This window comes from Mytilus trossulus, chromosome 6 (genome assembly GCF_036588685.1).
Source record: "Mytilus trossulus isolate FHL-02 chromosome 6, PNRI_Mtr1.1.1.hap1, whole genome shotgun sequence".
In the NCBI taxonomy this organism is placed as follows: Eukaryota; Metazoa; Mollusca; class Bivalvia; order Mytilida; family Mytilidae; genus Mytilus; species Mytilus trossulus.
The window spans coordinates 35,043,481-35,068,062 of record NC_086378.1 but is presented as its reverse complement, the minus strand read 5'-3'; the positions used below and the strand labels follow the sequence as shown (position 1 = coordinate 35,068,062).

Here is a 24,582-nt window from a genome sequence, read left to right as displayed (position 1 = left end):
AAATTGAAATGGACGCTCATAATCCTATGCTGCATATTTAAATTTAAACGGACGCTCAAAATCCTATACTGCGTATTTGAATTTATCAGACGCTCAAAATCCTATACTGCATATTCAAATTTAAACGGACGCTCAAAATCAGATACTGCATATCTAAATTGAAATGGACGATCAAAACCATATATTGCATAATTTTATTTTTTATTTTTTAACAACTAAATTTATAACTGCTGACTTATTTTTCATGAACCAGACGCCTAATCCAATTGTTAATCCCAGAGCAGCCACATATGGCACTGTTGCCTTAACTCTATTCCATATGAACATTGAGACCAATTTCTTAACTTCGGTCCTTAATAACTGGACGGACTGTCTATGACCAATTCTCTGAAAGTAATCGTATAATAATGGCCTCTTTGATTCACAAAAATATCTGCCTTCAAGTCCCAACTTCACCATTCTGTCCATGAACACAACAAGTGAAATGTCGGCTGAGTTAAAATCTGGACCTGTCAACAAAAACTCGTCTCCCTTTACAGTATCTGTTTAAATGTATAAATAATAAAAAGAAAATGAATCATTCATAGATATAGGAAGATGTGGTATGAGACAGAGTGCTAATGAAACAACTCTCAATCCAAGTAACAATTTCATAAAAGTAAACCATTATAGGTCAAGGTATGTATCTTGAATAAGGGCGGAAATTATGCAACCTTTTTTTTTTATTTATGAAATTGTATATATAAATATCATGCACACTGGGTTTTGCAGAAGTTGTTTATCTTTAATTGTTGATCTGCTTATGTACAATCCGATGAAAGACTCCTCAATGCAAATAGCAAAAATGTGGTAGGACCAATAAATCAATGTAGACCTACAAGACAAACCATGGCCGTATAATTCCAAAGAGAACTTTAATTTTAGTTGAGAATATAGTTAACATTGGTTTCCAGAACTAGTTACTCCATACTTGTAAAAAAACTTGCAGACTCAGGGTCAGATCCAGCCATTTTTTTTTAAAGAGGATTCCCATGATAAAGGGGAATTCCCAACCATATCTCTCCATTTAAAAAGCATTGATCGTCACTTAAGGGGGGGGCAAAACCCCGGAACCTCGTCCCCCCTGGATCCGCCACTATATTTCAGATACTTGAGAAATCATTTGAATGAAATAAAAATTTAGTAACATGCATGTTCAGAAATTTTCCATAATGTTTTAATAACCTCACCGAACGCAAAGAACCTGTCATGCTGTAAACTTTAGTAAAACTTTTATTTTAGAAATGGTCCTGTCGTGGAATATATTTCGAGGGAAATTCCTACCTCTTTTGTTGCAGAATATATTTTCTGTGCGTGTGTGATTTTTCATTTGAATAACTAATTTCATTCTATTTTATCTAATGGTAGTAACACTAAACAAAAGAAATAGGACTATATAAAAAAAAACGGATACCCCTCCCCTTAGTATATTGAAGTCATAAATTCGACCATGATAAGCCAGGATTATATTACTAGTAGTTTATGCACAGCCTCCAGTATATTTTATAACGGTGTTAATGTTATCAATATCTATGAAGCCGTTTATGAGAATAAGCGCTGTTAATATAAGGTATATGGACAGACAGACAGACAGACAGATGGGCGAACGGACGGAACGAATGGGTTGTTCCTAGGTATAAATTGTCTATGCGAGGGTATAAAAATGATTGTTTCAACAAATTTTATAATCAAATAAGTTTTGCACTAAGTTATTTTCTCATTTTACTTACTTTTACTTTTCCTCAAACATTCCTCTAAATGATCGCACTTCTGTTCGATTTCTTCTAAACATTGCACAACCAATTCTCTGTTAGCAGCGTCTGCAAAGAATTGTCTCGACTTTTCGGCTTTTGCAATATAAGAATCTCTAAAATCTGGATATTTCAGAGCTGCTTCTTCCAAACTGCTCACATTTTTCTCGGAAGAACCTAAAAGGGATTTTTTTTTTTTTTTTTCTATTAATAACGGTTTTTTTTTTAATATTCTGAACAAAACAAGATTAGTATGTACCCAAAGTAACTTAGACTTTATTAAGTTATGATTAAATATCTGGATTGATAGTTAAGCATTATAGATTTAAACAGGTCTGAAAAACTTACAAGATTGCTACTTTTTAGTTCACGTTTTGGACTCAGTACACATTTACATTGGAATCGTGAGCATCGTGGCTTGTATAAGATCGAGATTGGAGATACATTCAATTTTCTCGTTGTGAACTTTTAAATTTGGAATAGCAACATTCCAGAATGTATAGATATTTAGTATACTTACTAATATGTCATTCAGTCTATTAAAGAGTTGTCTTGTTGACAATCATACCACATCTTCTTTAATTGTATTTGTAGCACTTTAATTTATACAATATTTAAAGGCTTGCATTTTCTATCGTGATTTCCTTGAAAGAATGTTCGAACTTACAAGGATTCTATTGATCCAAAGTTTCTAAACATGAAAGATAAAGTCGTCTCTTCAAAATCTCATTTATTCATTTATTTTGGCCGTGATTAAATGTATTCTGAAAAGACGAACACGGATAAGATTTTTGTGTCGTAACTGTGGCACCGTTAAAGTCCACAATTCCTCTAAAGTCCACAACACCGCTAAAGTCCACAACAATTTTCCGCTTAAGTCCACAACGCCGCTAAAGTCCACAAACTTTCCGCTAAAGTACACAAAATGCCCTCCGCTAAAGTCCACAAGAAAACGCCGTTAAAGTCCACAATAACAAGTTCCGCTAAAGTCCACAAAAAAGCACCGTTAAAGTCCAAACAATTTTTTTTATTATCAAAAGATTAATTCGCTGTTTTTTTACTCCCAATAGTATATATATCTAATAAAAAGCATGAACCCTTGTTTTTTCAAAGTATTTCTTACGAAAGCGTATTAGGGACATAGTAAACATAAAATTTGTAATGAAATATTTTTCATAGTCGAAATTTTGACTTAATCTCGAATTTTTGAATTACGTCTAAGTAAAGGTTCAAAATTTTGATTTTTTTTTAAACTCAAAATTTCGACTTTTCTCAAACGCAAAATTTCGCCTTTTCTCAAAATCAAAATTTCGACTTTACTTCAAACAAAAAAAATGACATTATAACGTACACGTGAGTGATTTTGATAAAAAAAAAAAAAAAAAAAAAAAAAAAGCAGACATGCAAGATTTTTTATATATATTTTCATTCAGTTTAAAAAAATAATTTAATATAAGCAAAAGGTAAATTACCAAAAATACTATGTTCAAAGTTAGCCACGCTCATCACGATCTTGAAGACCTCACCACGATCGTGATACGACCTTACTGCGATCTACACGATCGTACTACGATCATTAAAATTTGCATTTTTTTCACAGATCGTAGTGCGATTTTAATCATGCTCATACCGCGACCTCACCACGTTCTGATTTTTTTTTAGATCGAGGTGAGCATAGTGCAATCGTGGTCTAGTGGGACTGGGGCTTTATCTGGGGTCACACATTCACGTTCTTTACTGCCGTCTTAGTTTGACAGGACCATTCCCGATTAAAATTTGTCAAAAGTCTGATCAAGATCCTGTGAATCGTGGATTAAAATTAAAACCTTAATTAAAATTTGTAAAACAAATAATTTAATCACGACAACAGTCAGATATTGTTCAGGAAGCTTCGATATTCAACCGTTTCCAAGCGAATGTATCCCTATAATCCCGTTCTCAATCCGCTGCTAATCTAATTTGTATCTTTTAAGCTAGGGTCGCATATTCACGATTTTTACTGCCGTCCTTGACAGGACCATTCCCGATTAAAATTCATTTAAAGTCTGATCAAGATCCTATGAATCGTGGATGGAAATTCAAACTTCAATTAAAATTTGTAAAAAAAATTTTAAAATCACGACAACAATCAAATATTGTTCAGGAAGCGTCGATATTCAACCGTTTCTAAGCGAATTTATCCCGATAATCCCGTTCCTTCTAATCCGATTTGTATCTTTCGCCAGGTAAAATTCGACCGAGTCTGTCACGACTGCGTTCCGATTCTACCGAATGTAATCCATCAGCCATCAGATCGTGACAAGACAGTGAACCGACGCTGACGGAGTTATCCGTTCGAAAACTGTCGGCATACTCGGGATGCCAAAGTACTGTCGGAACGTAATCCTATCACGGTCCGCTCTATCGCATTGCATGGCTTTGTCTGGTCTCAGTCGTATTGTATTCTGTAATTGTCGGGACTCTGACGTGGGTATAATTGACGAATTTAGAATTAATAGCGGGACTGTTTCGGAACGGTTTCGGCAAAAACGGTTCGCAATCGACAAGATCTTGATGCAATCTGGACCCAGTCGGCAGAAAAACAGCAATGCAAAATTTCTCCAGATCATTCCTGTTCCTCAGGACACCGTCCCAGATACACAGAACATTGTTAGGAACTCGATCCGATATAGCTGAATCTGTCACGACATAGGAACGATTGTAATACGACTAGACAAAATCGGCTGAGTTTCCCCGAATGTTACGGGACGCACCTAACTATCGGGGTGCTTTGCCGAACTATTCGGACCCTTTTTGACCAGTAGGAATCTGTTACGAACTAAAACGACTGCGTCAGACAATAATAGGACATTCCAGATAATTGAGGATACAAATCCGACTTTTCGTGTCGTATCGCTGTCTGATCTCAAACGGGAGCAATGATCGGCAATGTGTGAACTCCTCATTACCTGCTGAAATTCGATCGAGTCTGTCACGACTGCGTCCCTATCTTTCGAATCAAATCCGATAGAGATCAAACAGTGACTAGACAGTGAACCGACGCTGACGGAAGTTATCTGTTGGAAAACTGTCGGCATACTCGAGATGATCATGTACTGTCGGAAAGTAATCCTATCACGGTCCGCTCTATCGCATTGCAAACGGCTTTGTCTGGTCTCAGTCGTATTGTATTTTGTAATTGTCGGGACTCTGACGTGGGTATCATTGACGAATTTCATATTAATAACGGGACTGTTCCCGAACGGTTTAGGCTAAAACGTTTCGCAATCGACAAGATCTGGATCAAATCTTGACTAAATCGGCAGAAAAACAGCAATGAAAAATTTCTCAAGATCATTCCCGTTCCACAGGACATTGTTAGGATTTTGATCCGATACAGCATCTGTCACGACACAAGCATGACTATAACCCTACTAGACAAAATCGGCTGAGTTTCCCCGAATGTTACGGGACGCCCATAATTGTCGGGGTGCTTCGCCGAACTATTCGGACCCTTCCCGACCCGTAGGAATCTGTTACGAACTTATACGACTTTGTCCAGATAATGATAGAAGATTCGAGATAGTTGAGGATAGTAATCCGACTTTTTCACTTTTCGTGTCGTATCGCTGTTTGGTCTCAAACGGGAGCAATAATAGGCAAAATGTGAACCCCGCATAAGGGACACAGTAAGGCCGTTAGTTTAAGGCCCGACATAAGGGACATAATAAGGCCGTCTCATTGGCAATAATACCACATCTTTTTTTAATATATATAAAATAAAATTAGCAGTGAACTTCTTTTTTCAAAGTCAAAATTTTTGCATTTCAAATCTGTAAATTTCGACTTTAACTTGAAACTTTGACATTCTAAATTTTGAAATTTATTCAAACTAAAAATTTCTGTCTACATGCATGTTCTTTCCGAATGAAACTCTTCAATATAAAATAATTATCCTTATCATATTTTTAGAACCAAACCAATTTCTGAAAATAAATTGCGAAAATGTGTGGATCCTCGGTTGCTTTTTAATTTGCGTCCATGTCTTCTCCTCCTAAAATTGTAATACTAGTAGCTGTGTTTGATTACTAACAGCCTATGTTTAAATAGTGGGGAAACGACGAAATTTTAAGTTTTAAAAGTTTTTTTGTTTTTGTTTTAAAAAAGTCGATATGTTGAGTTTAATGCCTTGTCCACACGTACATTTGATTCGAATCGAAGGCCAATCGAATTCGCTAATCGTGTTCACACACTCTTCCTTTTTAATTCGAATTGATTCGAATTGTCTAATTCGCACTAACCAATTCGCCTTAGAAATCCGTTTTTGTTGTTACGAATTAAAAGTTAACGACGTTCGGACAGTAAAGCGAATTACGTGTGAACGCATCATAAGAAAAGTCAAAATTAAGGGTTTAAGAAAGTAATTTTTTGAGTTTGAAGTAAAGTCGAAATTTTGAGTTTGAGAAAAGTCGAATTTTGCATTTGAGAAAAGTAGAAATTTCGAGTTTAAAAAAAAATTGTATTTTGAATTTTTTACTTAGTCGGAATTCAAAAATTTGAGAAGGTAAAAAAATCGAGATTAACTCGAAAGGACAAGGTATGATAAGGGCCGTTTTTGGTCCCCCTTTTTCCAGAATTTTTAAACTTTAAAGTTGAATCCCATCACTCTTGTGTAATGAACTTCAATATCTGTTCGTCCCTGTAGAACCTTATTTTTAGGTGTTATGTACTCAAATATGTTCAAACTTAGACATTGAATAGGCTTAAACCGACGAAAAGTGTAAGAAATCTACAATTTTGTCAAGTTCGGAGACGAAATTTGACATCAGCGCCAACGTAGACCATCTTGAAATTTTTAACCATCAACGGTACTCTTCTGTATCTTTTCCATAACAAAATATCATATTAATACATGCAACAGAAACCCATCTAGACAAACAAATATCGAGCTCAGAGATTCTTGATCCAGAATTTTATGACATATATCGCAAGGACAGAATATTCCAACCTGGCCACGAAGGAGGTGGCGTGTTAAATGCGGTAAGAAAAGACCTTATATCTTCAGGAGAAGTGACTCTGGATACTGACTGTGAGATATCATGGAACAAAATACAAGTTCAGGGGAGTAAACCCCTATACACCGGATGTTTCTATAGACAACCAAACAATGAAGCTGTATCACTACAAAAACTAGACGAATCACTTGGGAGACTCACCCACAGCCAAAACTTGCCTAATATAGTACTAACAGGAGATTTTAACATCCCTGATATTCAGTGGAAAGATGCATATTCAATCCGATCACCACAACAGTACAACCTAGAGGTAAATGAGACCATTCTGAATATCACCAACGAACATAACCTTGAACAACAAAATATTACACCAACCCGAGGAAATAACATACTTGACTTAGTTTTCACCACCAACAAAAATCTCATAGAGAGCATATCTGTAGAGAACGGAATAAGCGACCACGAGGCAGTAATTGTGGACATCAAAACTAAAGTTAAACTAACGAAAAAGAAGCCACGCAAAACATTCTTATACTCCAAAGGAAATATACCAGCTATAAAGACCAGACTGAAGGATGAATTTCCTGAATACATCAAAAAGACAAATGATCAATCTATAGAAATTTGTTGGGAAACATTTAAGACCCTACTTACATCACTCATGGACGAGCATATACCACAGAAAACATGCACCAGTAGATGGAACATCCCCTGGCTCACGGGAGATATTAAGAGAGCAATACGTAGGAAACAACGACTATATAACAGAGCTAAAAAGACCAAGAAAGATAAAGACTGGGCAAAATTCTAAAATATTAGAAGAAACATAAAAAACCTACTAGAAGTTGAACACAAAAATTACTTGTCCAACTTATTAGAAATTAAGGATGAAACCAATACTGAATCGCCTAAGCAGGGAATCACCAAGCAGTTTTGGAGATATGTAAAGTCAAGAAAACAGGAGAGTAGTGGTGTATCAACACTCAATGTAGATGTACAAATTAAGGAGGACAATACATCTAAAGCAGAAGCACTTAACAACCAATTCCAGTCTGTTTTTACAGAGGAAGACATGGCTTCTTTTCCAAACATGGGACCTAGTACCATCAACAAGATTAACGACATCAAAATTGAAGAAAAGGGAATAGCAAAGCTACTAAAACAACTAAATATCAATAAAGCTAGTGGTCCAGATAAAATATCTTGCCGAATATTAAAGGAAACAGCTGATGAAATATCACCTTATCTGAAACATATATTTGAAAGATCATTATGTCTAAAACAAGTCCCTCACGATTGGACTACTGCAAACATAACCGCACTTTTCAAAAAAGGAGATAGATCAAAACCAGTAAATTATAGACCGGTATCGCTTACATCAGTACCGTGTAAAGTAATGGAGCACATAATCTTTAAACACATCATGGAACACTTAGAATGTCATAATATCCTTGCAGACTTCCAACATGGATTTCGGCAAAAGAGATCATGTGAAACACAGCTTATAATAACAGTTGAAGAAATAAGCAGGTATCTCGATTCCAAACAACAAACTGACTTATTGATACTCGACTTCAGTAAAGCCTTTGACACCGTACCCCACATCAGACTCCTCCATAAACTAGACCACTATGGAGTCAGAGGAGACATCCATGGGTGGCTGAAGTCTTGGTTAACAACTAGACAGCAGAAAGTACTAGTAGACGGCGATGAATCATCATCTGTAAATGTAAAATCTGGTGTACCACAGGGCACAGTGCTTGGGCCGTTGATGTTCCTCTTGTATATCAACGACATAGGTATTGACATAAAATCATCAATTAGATTATTTGCAGATGACAGCCTAATCTACGTAGCTGTACAATCAATGAGCCATTGTCTTCAACTCCAGCAGGACCTGACCACTGTGGTTAACTGGACTAAAAAATGGCAAATGATATTTAATCCAACGAAATGTTTTGTATTGCGTATAACAACAGGACGACAACCGATAATCTACCCATATGAAATGGAGGGACACATCCTTGGAACAGTCAACCACAATCCATACCTAGGAGTGGAACTATCTAGCACTTTATCATGGAATGACCACATCGGAAATATCACTACAAAGGCAAATAAAACTTTAGGTTTTATAAGACGGAATCTTAGTAAATGCCCAATGAATATAAAGCGTCAGGCATACATAACCCTTGTACGCCCAACACTGGAATATGCTAGCAGTGTCTGGGACCCGCATCTCCAAAAACACATACAACAGCTAGAAATGGTCCAAAGGAGAGCAGCCAGATTCATCAGGCATGAGTATTCCCGAGACCCGGGCATAGTCACATCTTTATTAGAGGACCTAAAACTTCCACAATTACAGGAGAGACGAAAAACATCACGTTTACTCCTGTTTCACAAAGTAATACACCAACTTATTGCTATTCCTATTCCAGAATACTTGATGACACCAGCAAGAATGACGCGTCAGTTCCATCAACGACGATTTGTCAGATTAGGATCAAGTTCTGAACAAAGAAAACATAGCTTCTTCGTAAGAACCATCACAAACTGGAATGAACTACCGCCTAGCTTATTGGACATTGATGACTATGAGGCATTCAAAACCAACCTCATAGCACACAGATATCCGTAAATCAGCACACAAATGTTTTTATCTGCACTGGCACCTGTACATATGATTTTAAAAGAGCACATTTTGGATGACACAACTTTAATTTTAATACATTCGTGTGATGAGTCAACCGACTCTTTACGGATTACCCATGTAGATGTAGATATCATGGTGGTCTACGTTGGCGCTCATGTCTAAAAATTTGAAAAATAATCCGATTGTTTACATTATTTTGGCAAGTCATTGTAATACGTCATAGGGAACGGCACGGGTAAGAAATTATTCCGGGATACATAATCGATCAAAATATCACGTACGGATAGTATTACGCCGTATCCAGTCATCAAGACATGTCACTCTCTTAAAGAAATATATTGTACGTGAAATTAGACCCACATAAATCAAAATAGTCCAACACTATGCAGCCAAATACAGAGTTTTGTCCCTTGAAATATGGTGAATTAATTTTTATTCATTATTATTTTCAAATATTCAACGAAATCTTACAAATGAATTTTATAATAAATTCACAATATATTCAAACCCTTTTTGTAGTTCTGAAGAAAATCATTTCATCAAAACTTATATATTTTGCACTTTGAAGTTTTCTATTTTACCATCTACAGAAAAATATGTTACATATCTATTGGTTTAAATTAAGTATATGTGAATTGTCTGTATTCCCGACCGTGCAAGGGCTGTTTAGCCAGTCAAGGTCGTTAAAAACTTCCATTTGTTGTGAATTGTCCATAATTTCGTACATGCTATAGATACTATGACTTGTTAATAGAAAAATATCTAAATACAGTACTAAACTAAAACGTTAAGCATCAGTGCAAACAGAATTAATGCTGAATCTAAAGTATGAAATGTAGTTATAAACATAATTCCATGTAAATTTAAGAGCAGTTGATACTGAAAATAAGTTAACTACACTTATACAATACTGTAAATTATGTGTTCCAGCCTTTTCATATATCGGTACACTAATGATTTTTCTTATACATGTGTCAGAGCACTCTTTTGACAAGCTGTAACCATAAAAAAAAAGTACACATGTAGCATTCAATTGACTCAGATCCAATTTGGATTTTCAAATAAAACATGCTATAGCGAAATTACTTTTAACATATTTTACTTTTTAATGTCGAGCACGTTCGTTAATTTAGATCTGTCCGTACGTTCATCCATCCATCCGTCCGTTTGTTTCTGTCCGGACATATAGTTTACGTCTATTTATCGCCTTAAGATTTTGACCTAAAAAGCTTTTTATTTATAATAGAGATGTATATGTCTACAGGGTTTTGATTTTTTTTTATAAAATTTTCTTTAAATGTCGACACATTAACTTTTTGGTACAAGCTATATATATGAAGAGTCGGTTACAGAGACGGATTTAGGGGGAGGGGAGGGGGACCGGCTCCCCTTTTGAGAAATAAAATGGTTGCTTATATATAGGGAATCACTGAAGCTTGACAAAATCATGCCCTCTCTTAGGCAGCCAGTGGGCCTTTACTTATGAACATTTCTGGATCCACCACTTGGTTATCCTACAGTTTTAGAGATACAGCTTTAATACCTTTATTGTACACCTAATGGAAGCATGCATTGCCACCGGATTTTTGTTATTCTTCAAATATTCTAAAAATGTCAGGCTTTTGGACTTAGTCAATATTTCTTGGTACTTAAAAAAACCAATTAGGGTAGTTGTTGAATATTCACCAAAAACGGTAGTTGAACTTGTTTTCCCTCTCACATGCTATATATATATATTACTGAAGACACAAATTGCACTACTAGTACTACAGTTAAATGTCCCTAATGCAATAAATAAGATTTTTTTAGTAATTTTAAATATTTATTCAATACCGGAAAGGTTGAACTTGGTGACTTCTACAGCCGACATCATTGAGTGTGAAGTCAAAGGTAATATCTTTAGTTTGTTTGTTAGTAAGATGAACCATAAAGTCATTGTTAGGTCAGGTTAACTACCCTCCTTTAAGAATATACTACTTCAGCAGATTGCCAATCTTTCTATCTGATGGACTATGCTACTTAGAAAAGAGGGTAGTAAACCTGACAAAATAATGACTTCACGGTTCAGCTAACAAGCAAGCTTACCAAAGACTATAGTCACTATACCTTTGGCTACACACTCAATGAAATCGGCTGCAAATCTTGAAAATTGAAACCTTTTGGTTAGACATTCAGACATTCAGAATAAAAATAATAAATAGATCAACTTAAAAAGGATAAATTCAGGTTGAAAACGAGTGCACCCGCACCATCGGGGGTCGAACTCACAACTTCAGTGTTGACTAGCTAGGGATTACAGAAGTAACTTTTTAGACCACTCGGCCACCAAGACCCTTTAATGGTCTTTAATAAAGTGTGTCTACGTTTCTTCTTCAAATCAAAATCATATGTTTTTAGGTATAAAATACTACTTACCAATAACTGTTTCATTAAAAAAACCAAAACATTTTGGATAAAATAAGGAGATGTGGTATGATTGCACATGATTCTTTACACTGGCGATCAATGTGCTAATTTCAGGATATATATCGTAGAAATAATATATTTGTAGAGAAGCTTGAAGATGTTCATGCCTCTTTCGTCTACATATCTTCATGAGTTTTTATCGTCTTGAAGCCTGACCTCATCGAACATTTTGAACTTTGTTTTTTAAGCATTTCCTTCTTTAAAATATTGTGTTAAGTGTTAAAAAGTTCACAGTGTACGATTATTGAAGTGACAAACAATGGCATTGTATAGGCTATGCATATTTGCTCTACATACTGTATAAATCTGATACTGAATCTTCAATAGTAATCCAGTTTTTCAATGTACCGGTAATCATCATGTAAATGTGAAATGCTATATTCATAACTTTCACAATTATTTATGAATAATAATTGCCACTTCTTGTATAACTTGAAGTTTTTATGGCCCATTTATAGACATTATGTTTTCCGGTCTGTGCGTCCGTATGTTCGTTCGTCCGCCGTCCGCCTGTTCGTCCGTTCGTCCATCTGTCGCGCTTCATGTTAAAGTTTTTGGTCGAGGTAATTTTTTGATGAAGTTGAAGTCCAATCAACTTGAAACTTACTTCACATGTTCCGTGTGATATGATATTTCTAATTTTAATGCCAAATTAGAGATGCTGCCCCATTTTCATGGTATACTATACTGGGGACACATTCTTATATAATTTCTATTTATGCTTTTTTTTTTTATTAAACAGACCAATTCCTTGATAGCTATCTTTTATCTAAAACTAAAATTGAGAATAAAATGGGGAAAGAGACAACAACCCGACCAAAGAGCAAACAACAACTGAAGGCCACCAATGGGTCTTCAATGCCGCGAGAAACTTCAACACCCTGAAGCATCTTTCAGCTGGTCCCTAATCAAATATGTATGCTAGTTCAGTAATATTTGGCGTCATACTAAACTCCGATTTATACACAGGAAACTAAAATGAAAAATCGTAAAACACTAACAAAGGTCAGAGGCTCCTGACTTAAATGCTGCGGGGTTAAACAATATTTTTTGAGATCTCAACCCTGTTTTTTGTTACAGCATATGATTTAATATTTACTTCATCAAGATATAAATATGATACCAAAAAACCTACTTCGGTATACAAAAAAAAATACACCATTATTTAATCGTTGCTAAGCACTGTTTTGGTTGCTAATCTTTTTATCAGCATGCTATACAATTGACTTACTTTCATTTCTTACTTCTAGTTATTCTTGCATGTTTAACATTTCTATAAACCTGGTTGTACTCTAATTTGTACAATTAAAAATCAAAACTGTTTTTCAATTTGATTTCTATCTTTTTCGACTGTTGCTAAGCAACTTTTAGGTTGCTATGGTCAATTTCATTTTCTTGAGAGAAAAAAATGATGACCAAGACATCATATATACGAAAGAAAAATCATTTACGGTAGCTAAATCTTTAAATATTGCTATATCTATACCTCATATGGCCGAAATTACAAATTTTTGAACCGTTGCTAGGCAAAATTTTTGTTGCTAGGTTGTTGCTAAGCATTTTTTTTAAACTAAAATTGAATTGACTTTTCCTTTGCAAACTCAAGTTATTGTTAAACAAACAATACTATTTTGAATTATGCTTATTTGTAATAAGAAAGCAATGCATATGTGATAATTTGGCTATTTATTAAAACCGTTGCTAGGCAACCTTTCTTTCACCGGAACATAAAAAAAACACAGTTTTTAAGAGTTTTTATCCTAAGACTATCAATGATATATATATAAACTTATTTGGGAAGGGGGCCAAAAACGCCTCTTATCATACCTTGTCCTTTTAAAATTTGGATTGTCAAAATTTCGACTTTGAAAAATATTTCATTACACATTTTATGTTTACTATGTCACTAATACACACCCGTGATATCGCGGGTCCGTGACTGAATTAAAGTATGCCTTATTTTAGTATTGGTATTGTCATCTAATAAAGTCATGTCGATTATAAAATGCACAGTTTTCTCTGCTTTCAAAATCTTTCTGTTTGAACCCGTCGACCTTGAACCTATCAATTAATGGTAATTTTAATAATTTGAAAACAAAAGGGCCTGTAATGGAGAATTTTTTACTCATCAGTATACAGCAAAATTGTAAATACACCGTTTGGTGGTGCGCCTGTCAGATGCGGAACGTACAGATAAGGTAATAGGTAACAGGTGGATATACTATTTGTATCGGTGTCGGACTGGATCCGGAACATCTTAATTATTGGCAATTTTAATTACGTGGATAACAAAGGGGCCTGGAGTAGTGTAATTTTTTATCAACACCATTGTACTATATTAGTTATATATAAAGTTAAATTCTTTGATACATCATTTTTACGTGATGACGGCTGACAAATTAGACCTCGTCTTTTTAGTATTATAGATATATACTATTGGGAGTAAAAACCAGCGAATTGATCTTTTGATAATAAAAAATAAGTGTTTGGACTTTAACGGTGCTTTTTTGTGGACTTTAGCGGAACTTGTTATTGTGGACTTTAACGGCGTTTTCTTGTGGACTTTAGCGGAGGGCATTTTGTGGACTTTAGCGGCGTTGTGGACTTTAGCGGAAAATTGTTGTGGACTTAAGAGGTGTTGTGGACTTTAGAGGAATTGTGGACTTTAACGGTGCCACACGTAACCACAATAAACTTCAAAAGTCGTAAGTAGTGGGTTGATCAACCAGTTTCAAATGGAAAGTGCTTATAAGACTTTTACAGTTAATATACACAAGAAGATGTGGTATAATTGCCAATGAGACAACTCTCCACAAGAGACCAAAATGACACAGAAATTAACAACTATTAGTCACCGTACGGCCTTCAACAATGAGCAAAGCCCATACCGCATAATCAGCTACAAAAGGCCTCGAAATGAGAATGTAAAACAATCAAAACGAGAAAACTAACGGCCTCATTTATATAAAAAAAAAATGAACGAAAAACAAACATGTACATGTAACACATTAACAAACGACAACCACTGAATTACAGGCTCCTGACTTGGGACAGGCACATGCATAAAACAAATGAAAAAAAATCATGCATCTAAGACTTTAGTTGTTCAATTGTTAAATTTGAACTGCTTTTTCTTTAGTCTCCATTTCATACTTTTGACCTCACCTTTGCTATTTAAACAAATGGTTAAATGATATTAATAGAAACGAAAAACATTACCTTTCAAATGTTGCAAGAAACTTTTGGGCACTTTAACACCGGAAGTAGACAAGTCAGGATTAAAAAACAACCCAAATGTGGTGATCTCTATTCTAATTCCACCAATAAACTGACGCAACCTTTGTACTTCTTTTCCCACTGGTGTGTTGAGATCAGGTACCAATATTGGCCCTGGAAAAAAAACATGCAGAAATAAAATCAATAGTATATGGTTTTAAAAACAAAATAGAATTACCTCACAGATGTTCGCTACTCTTGTTTTTGACCTTTTGTCTGGCACGTGCAAGACTTACGGACATTTCAAGGCGAGGCACCTCGTGTGACCTTTCTATTGTGGTCCCAGCCATGTTATCATCGTCTGGGGACAAGTATAGGTAACAAAAGACAACTCCCCTAAGCGAACACTACGCAAACAGAAGTCACACGAGAACAATATATTTATACAACACTCTCATAAACTGTGTGGTTTGTTAATCGTTGATAACTTTACGTCCAGTGCCAAATATTTCATTCATGTTTAGAACGAGAACAAATTAACAATACATCCAATAGATTTGTCCTGCAATAGGGGTTGACCGGTTTCAATGGTGGGTAATTTGGACTGCCACTCGAAAATGAGGAAAAATTGGATAGGGGCTGAAGTTTAACCTTGCAACAAGCCACCAACAGACCCCGTAAAGAGCTGTTGCAAGTATTTTCAGCGTGCACAGAGTGAAGTACTCTCTCAGCCCTAGGCATCCGATTTATTATCTCAAACTTGGGCCGGACGTTGCTGCGAGTTTATGCATCCTACACAACAAAACAGAGGCCCCTCATTAGCAAGGGTTTTATTGCCGGTCGGATGAAGACCAAGAGAAAAAAATCTGTATTCCCCAGTCACATGCGCGATGTTGCGTATTAAAATATATGCTAGTGTTGTACATGAACATCCGGAAAAGTCTGTACGAAGTACATGCATGTATCTTTTTTATATCTTTTTTAATCTTACTTTGACTTTGTTATTCTGTATATTTTTTTTGTGTTAAGTTTTCTTGTACGCTTGCTGAATTTACTTACCCGATTTAATTTCTTCGTCTATGTAGTCGATGATTTTTTCCGACTCCACTATAACTTCCTCTCCATCTTTTAACAATGGAACTTGTCCTAATGGGTTCATTTTCATATATTCCGGAGTTTTTTGTTCTCCGGTATGGATATTTATAAATTTTCGGTTGAATTGACATCCTTTCTCAAATAAAGCCAACAATGCCTGCAATAGGGAAGATACATCATGGCAGAAGAAGGTAACAGGTAAAACTTCAAGGAATTTTAATTCATAATCGTCCATATTTTATTAATTACCTGGCGATAATCTATTTGCCAATTAGATACCCATTCTGTAAGTTGTACCTTTAAGGAGGGACATACATTTTCATTGTCGAGCCTGCAAGAAGAGCAAATTTATCCATGCGTAATTATGGTATACCTTTTAGTTTTTCATTTCATTCAAAGTTTTGTAATTGATAACAACTACTTATATCTTTCACGAAAAAAAAAATGTCGGTTTGTTACTTTCAAATTATCATGCTTTTTGTGGAAAGAAGTCAATTTTGTCCGATAAAGAACAAAAAAAAAAAAGTTTTTAAAACCAGAATCAAATCGAAAATTGGCAAATAGTAAATTCCCCCTGTACAGTTTTTGGGGTGAGATATTTCTTTTGTTGAAAATAACAGAAAACATATAACTGTGCCCTGATGATGCCACTTTTTATTGTCTTTTTTTTCGTGTTCACCAAAACTTCTTTTTCGCACGACCTATCTTGCTTAAGTTCAGTAATTTAGAAGTTGTGTATGCTAAGTATCAGGCAATCAAGTTCGACAACTATAAGTAATTGGAAAAAAGAACATTTGGAATATTTTCTTATTTTCGTAAAGTTCTGTCTCATTTGCCAACCCCGTTTTAAGTTGATTGATTTTTTTTGTCCAGTAGGAAATATTTCATGCATATTCAAGACTAGGTCAAATTAATAATATATAAAGTAGAAAGTTGCATTGCAATGTTGTTTGACCGAAATAAATGAGTTAGAAAATCGACTGCCTGTGAAAAAAAAACCATAAAGGGACAGTGGACTCGGGACCTAAGTTCGCCTAGGGACCCTCAATTAGCTGTTGAAAAATGAAGGGAGTGCAATATTTCCTTTTATGAGATAATCTTTGACCGGTCATTCCGACGGAACTAAATAGTTTCAGTTCTCGGGTGGCACATTAGTAAAAAACAGGAAATAAAAAAATAACAAACATAACAAACATGACCCAGAGGTCATATATAATTTTTTATGAATACTGTCCGGAGCTTGGGTGCGTTCTTATGCATTTACACTGCAAACCGGACGTAAGTATGTCTAACAACTTATCAAATTTCCTCTAGCTGCGTTATTTACCTTTTGGGAATAGTAAGATCCATGGAAGTAGTATAACGTAAATCGGTTATCAGACATCTTGAAATTATTTATACACATGACGTGGGCGATGAACTTTTGCTTTATCTTTTTTACATAGGTAACATCGTTATCAACAGCTTGAATATTAAAGGGCGAAAAAAACCTCTTCGTAATAATCTATTACAGTAAGTTATGAAAAGAAATGAAAGTAGATTAAATTCATTTTAAAAGACCCTTAACTTAATTGACAAAATCCTTGATTTAATGTTTAAAATGTTATAAGGTTTGCTGCTCAGGGGCGTATCCAGCCATTTTTTCTTGTGTTATATTTGTTATTCTCATCGGATTTTGTCTAATGCTAAGTCCGTTTCTGTGTGTCTTACATTTTAATGTTGTGTCGTTGTGTCCTCTTATATTTAATGCGTTTCCCTCAGTTTTAGTTTGTTACCCCGATTTTCCCCCCATCGATTTACGAGTTTTGAACAGCGGTATACTACTGTTGCCTTTATTTACTTAAGGTTTGGAACCATTAAAACGATTAAACCCGCTGCAATTGTTTGCACCTGTCCTGTTGGAGGCGCATTAGGGATATTGTCAAAGCTAAAAGTTGTCAGTTCACCTGGAGACGACCAGTCCTCAAACAATTAGTTACAATTCAAGGAATCACAGATGCCCAAAAAAAGAAACCAACACAGATTTAAAAATACAGCCGTCAAAGACAGTAACCCCTATAAAAACATACAAAAACAATCAAATGCTTTTTACAATAGGTAATCTAAATTTACCTTGCCAATAGTCTTTCAAATACTAATTCCTGAAACTTAAACACCTTCATTGCAAGTTACGGCTTTCGACAAAAAATGATTGTACTTTCATTACAGAAAACCCCTGTGGCGATGATTACTGAACGAACAAGAACAACCATCATGTTATGAGAAAAATAACGAAAGCCAAAATAAAGCCAATTGAGTTACACATTTATTAGAAAGGAACATACGCTTTATATCAGGCGCATGATGGGAACAAAGCAAGAAGATTAAATAGATAATATATTCAAATACTAGTAACACAAATTAAACAGAAAACTGATGTTAAAGCATTATCAACTGATTTATTTCTATCAGAATAATTCAACTTCACTTTTGAAATGTGAAAGTGAAACCTCAAATCACATAATGTTGCATTCATAAACTTTTTTTTTTAATTTAGATAAAACAAAGCCTTTAATTTTAGCCATGTACTTTGACTATATCTTTTGTCATAAATTTCGTTTTCGTCCAAAGGCAATTCAATAAAGCAAACATCATTTGAAATATTCACAATTTCTTCTGGAATGTCCTTAACTTGAATGTTTTGTAAAATAACAATTATTTTTCTCAGGTTTGTAGTATATTTTTCATACACTGCTCTTTCTATTTCAAATCTTCCCCACTTTCCTTCGGTAAACTGTTCAGTAATGACGAACACAAAGTGTCTGCTTTTTTGAATGGATTCTGCTTTCGCATCTGCAGTTAGATCCCCAGGAAGAATATCTCGATCATGTAAGCATACTTTAAGTCCCCATTCGCCTTCAAATTTTGGTAGAAGAAAGTTCTTAATCCACGCCACACTTCTGTCTTCATACGAAACATATGCGTCGTACATATAGCTTTCATGTAAACCTTTCTCAACAGCACGTCTGACTTTCCTATAAATGCAAAGAATTATCATCCATCTATAGTTATAAATGACAATAAGAGGTATTAAAATACAGAAGGTGCTTGCAACCAATACTATTCCAACGTGAAGCCACATAGTAGATTTACAGTCTGAAAAGTATTTATTTGTATTTTGTATAACCTCCCTTAATACGGCTGGCTTGTCATGTATTGTACAATTATAAGTGTCTCCGTTGTAGAATGTTACTTTAGTTTGTGAAAACCATAGAAGAAAGTCTAATGTATCACACGAACATATAAAAGCGTTGTTATCAAAATTTAGGTGAAGGCTGCGATTTGAAAGTGTCATTTCATCCATCCAAAGCATCAACTGACTATCTATATTAGTAATCAAATTACTAGAAAGATCCAAAGATTCCAACTTTTTGAGTCTGGTAACAAAAGATGGAATGGTCCTGAAAAGGTTGTTTGACATATTGAGATGTGTTATATGTGGCTGACCTATAAATGTTGAGGTCTCCAAATTCCAGAGATTATTAAAAGATATGTCTATGTTTCTTATCTCTGGAGCTGTAAATTCAATCCATTGTTTACCTTTTAGTACTGCCTGATCTAAACGAGCATTGGTCATTTTGAATGTATATAGTTTTGGTAAGGTAACTGACGGCAATGTAACTTCTGTTACTGGAATTCCAGAAACGTCTAAATATTCAAGTTGCTTTCCACAGCCGTTTGTCAAATCTGGAAATTTGAGGAAAACACTAAATGAAACATCAAGATATTTCAGCGATGTATTTGCACATGTTATAGAAGCTGAGTGCAATAAATCGTTCGTGTAACTGAATCTAAGAAATTCAATAGAGGACGGAAGAGAAATCTGAATTTGTGGATGGACTTCAATTTTTTGGGTCTTTTTTGAAAATTGATAGAAGGCCTCCGGGTCGTAAACATTCAAATAAGCAAGATTTGGATTATCTGCAATACTTATGAAATATGAAAAGTCATAAACCTTCATATTCTTAGCATTTTTTGCAAACTTTATAACTTCAATATAGTGATCTGAAGTCGTAGTAGGCAGTTTATTTGCTGATATAATGAAAGTTGTGAAGCACTCAGGATATTTGAACGAAAACAAAGAATTTTGCTGGTAATCTACGATACCTGTTTTCGAGATGTCCAATGCTTCAATGCAAATAGTTCTCAGATATTTCATTAATTCTACTGTTATAACAACAGCGCCCGGAAAATCATCTCCATTAATTGAATTATCAGTTATGTGGTGAAAGTTTATAACTGACATGTTTTTATTCTGATATGGATGAAGGATACGCAATGCTTGATATAAATGAACGTATGATTCTGACAGATCTAAAACTTTTAAGTTAGGAAAATGTTCCATACAGCCATATTCCATTTGGAAAAAATGACGACAACCACTGATATAGAGTTGTTGGAGGTTTGACGAAAAATTTTCAAAGGTTGCATTCCATAGCCTAAATCCACTACTATTTCGCAAATAACATTTATCAAAGTTCAATACGTTGAGGTTTTGAAGTTTTATAAATCCACTTCCAAATACAGGAAACATGAAGAGATCTATCGAGAGATTCTGCAAACGTTCCAATCTAGAAAATGTGGCATCGGGATAAATGAACTGACTGTCTTCATTCAAATGCTTTTTATTTCGACTTATATCCAGAACAATCAAAGCATTAAGATGTATGAAAACATCCTGTGGGAGAATTGTGATGCTTATCAAATTATCATTTACCTTCAAAACTTTCAGCGAATTAAGTCCTGCAAAAGCATCCTCATGAATATCAGATATTTTATTTTTGGTTAATCTCAGGATTTCTAAACGGGTATAATTAATAAATGAATTGTTTTTGAGTATGCTTATCAAGTTATTTGAAAGTATTAACTCCTGTATATCTCGATTTAGATTCCTTGGAACAGATGTCAATCCTTGATTTTCACAATGAGCAACCAGTTGATGTTTTCTATTTCTACTGTATGTGCAAGAAAATGCTGGTTCCACACATGTTAATGTTACGATGACTGACAGAACGAACATATACATCATCTTCTTTTCCATATTTGAAATAGCTACCCATCTAAGGGTTTCTTTTCTATTAAAGAATGTCAGCTGTTGATTCAATTTCTTAATCACAAAATGTAAATGTATATCTGCTTGAGAGAAAATGAATTTCCAATATACTAATCAATGACAAGGTAAAGAGGAAGTTTGTAGTTTAACTTTGCATAAAGGTATAATTTTTATAAAAACTTGTTATAGATGAATGACTTTGAATACTTTTATATGAGTTGAAGTATTCAACGGAACTGCGATTTAAAGATCAATTTTACCACTTTAGCTCTCAATTGTAATGTTGTTATCAAAGGTACCAGAATAATAATGTAGTACGCCAGACGCGCAATATAATAGTATTCAAATCAAAATGATAAACTGACTGGAGAAAAAACAATATGGAGATTGAATGAAGTAAAAATGAATACCTCAAGTAGATAAACTTTTTTCCAGTCTCATTTTATTAATACGTCTGATATAAAAAAAGAACAAATACCCTTCCCGTTCTATTAGAATAAAGATAGTATACTTGGGTTTAGTAATTTGTGCGTTTTCTATACTATTAAACGAGAAGACCTCATTTTTAGGTGTCGCTTCTCTTCTTTCCACAAAATATTGATCAACACGCCTCTGTGTCCTATAGGTACAGTGCATAGTGCCATTTGTCATCCATTCATATGATTATTCAGATTGAGTTATTTTTGGAGAAAAACGAAAAAAAAGTCATCCGGATATTGTCCCGTCATTGGACGAAATTTTAAGTCAGATTAGACTTCCGGTTTGCGTTTTTCTGTATACTATGAACATGCATATACAAAGAATAAAGTATAAAGTGTATTTTCAGAATTCTATCTGCTATCATTTTCAAGTTTACTATCCATGGCAGTCAAAGAGTTTATTAAATAAAGAGGGGGTCTGTATACTATATCAATGACCACTACGGATCGATTAGTAAACTTAGAATTGAAAGTAAATACACCATATTAAATTTATTTAGTAATGAATGTTCATAATATACAGATAAGCGCTACCAATATTCATGTGAACTTTTGATACCTTTTCCGAAATTCTCCAGTCATTAATTAAATCTTTTACAAAATTCATTGATTACAAAAAAAAGAAGATGTGGTATGATTGCCATGTTGAGACAACTCTCCACAAGAGACCAATATGACACAGATACTAACAATTATAGGTTACCGTACGACCTTCAACAACGAGCAAAGCCCATACCGCATACTAACTCAGCTTTAAAAGGCCCCGAACTGACAATATTAAACAATTCAAACCAGAAAACTAGCAGCCTTATTTATGTACAAAAAAATGAACGAAAAAATAATATGCAACACATAAACAAACATCAACCACTGAATTACAGGCTCCTATACTTGAATGTTCATAACATACTTAATGTATGTTCATATTAATTTGATACAAAACCAAAAAATGGGCATATTGGAAATAAAGGAGGAGGGATAAATATAAGCATTTTCCTGTCCCCAATAACCTATGACTTATGATACTTTTGCTGAAATTCTCCAGTCATTCAATATTTAACAAAATTCTTCCAACAACACTTTACATACTTTAAAGTACGCTCTGAATGCCCGCGATTTCGCGGGTGTGTTCTAGTATATATTTAAAGCAACTAAAGGGAGATACAACATTTGTTAACAGACTCGTAGCACAGTTTTTTATAACCTTTTAGCATTCAATCTTTGAATTATTTAGTGTAGAAACATATAATAGAGAGGCGAAATATACCAGAGAGAAAGCCAAACTTATAGATAAAAAATAATCTGACAACGCTAAACAAAAAAGAAATAGACAAGCAGACAGCTGATAAGGGTACACAAGACAAACCATAGAAAAACTAAAGACTAAGCAACACGAAATCATGCATATCTCCGTTTCTCGTATTCATTCATTTCTGATATATTTTGAAGATTTACAATCTGAGGTGCAAATTTCACAGCTTTTGACAAAAGAAGTATCTTAACCAATATGACACGCCATTGACCCCGTCTAATTCTATATGGAAATTGATCTAAGTCATCTTTTTGAAGCTACTCTGGAATAAATTTGCAACTTTTTTTTCCTTCCACAAAATAAGGCAACGGTAGTATACCACTGTTCAAAAGTCATAAATCCGGGTTACCAACTAAAACCGAGGGAAACACATTAGCTATTAAAGGAAAACAACAGAAACAAGATTAGGACAGACGCGCGTTTCGTCTACTCATCATTGACGCCCCAATCCAAAAAAGTAAAAAAAAGCAAAATAAAATACGAAGATGCAGAGCATTGAGAAGCATTGCAAAATTCCTTCAAGTTTTGCCAAATACAGGTAAGGTAATCTATTCTAGAGGTAGAAAAGCCTGGGTATTTAAAAAATCAAAAGTTTTGTAAACAGTTAATTTATTAATAAGACCATACCAATGATAATTCTTGTCAGCACATAAGTGATGGCTACTGGGCTAGTGATACCCTATGGGAATTTAAACTCCACCAGCAGTGGTACCAACCTAGAGGTTGTAAATTAACTCATCATACATACCAGGATTGAATTTTGTACTTACGCTAACCACACTTACGCAACCGCGAGTTTCGTCTACAAAAGACTCATGAGCGACTTATACACCTTTCTCCTAAATCGTTACTACGATATTTTTTTTCTTCCGTGAACAATAAAAGATGGCCACTCACCGATAGGGTATATAAAGCAAGTGGTGTCAATCTTAAACATTTCAGTAACCAACTAAAAAATCACAAATTTTATTACACTGTCATTACACTGTCATTACAATATTGTAACAGTGTTTCAATCTTCAAACTCTACTCGTGATGTTTTGACACAGCCGCAATTCACATGTTGGCTGATGAATTCATAACAAGAATCGATTATTTTATAGAAGAACCATAATCGTAGTGAAAATCTAGCCATTCTCTATATTATGTTTTTCTGGTTTTGATATCTTAGATTTATTATTCGCAACGGTGAACTTTGAACAACGTTTGTTTTTAGTCTTACGAAACTTTAAATCAACTCCCGAAATTTCCATTTTGTCATGTTAGCCTTTTTTTTAGAATACACAATGTATCGTTCTCATTCATAGTCCTTATTTGTTGTCTTTTTTTAGTTATACGTTTCGTCCTTTTCAAGATTTATCAACTCGGTTCAAATTTGTATTAGGTTTTTGGGTTTATGATATATTGCCTCGAGTGTCATTTAAAATGATTAAAAAGTATCAAAATACGCATTTGTGAAGTACAATTGGAACTTTTAATGCA

The 24,582-nt window shown here is 34.5% G+C and overlaps 2 protein-coding genes across 2 annotated transcripts; both read right to left on the bottom strand.

Annotated features, from left to right (window-relative positions):
- Positions 1–201: 201 nt before the first annotated feature.
- Positions 202–17,657, bottom strand: LOC134722676 (ganglioside-induced differentiation-associated protein 1-like). The gene is made up of 5 exons (XM_063586294.1): positions 17,545–17,657; positions 16,182–16,374; positions 15,126–15,296; positions 1,770–1,967; positions 202–542 (listed from the first exon to the last, which is right to left on the bottom strand). The coding sequence occupies exons 1-5, from the start codon at positions 17,620–17,622 to the stop codon at positions 202–204; spliced, it is 981 nt and encodes a 326-aa protein (XP_063442364.1). The 5' UTR covers positions 17,623–17,657.
- Positions 17,658–18,600: 943 nt separating this feature from the next.
- On the bottom strand, positions 18,601–21,420 carry LOC134721222 (toll-like receptor 2). The gene has a single exon (XM_063584030.1). The coding sequence runs from the start codon at positions 21,295–21,297 to the stop codon at positions 18,745–18,747; it is 2,553 nt and encodes an 850-aa protein (XP_063440100.1). The 5' UTR covers positions 21,298–21,420; the 3' UTR covers positions 18,601–18,744.
- Between the last annotated feature and the right edge of the window lie 3,162 nt (positions 21,421–24,582).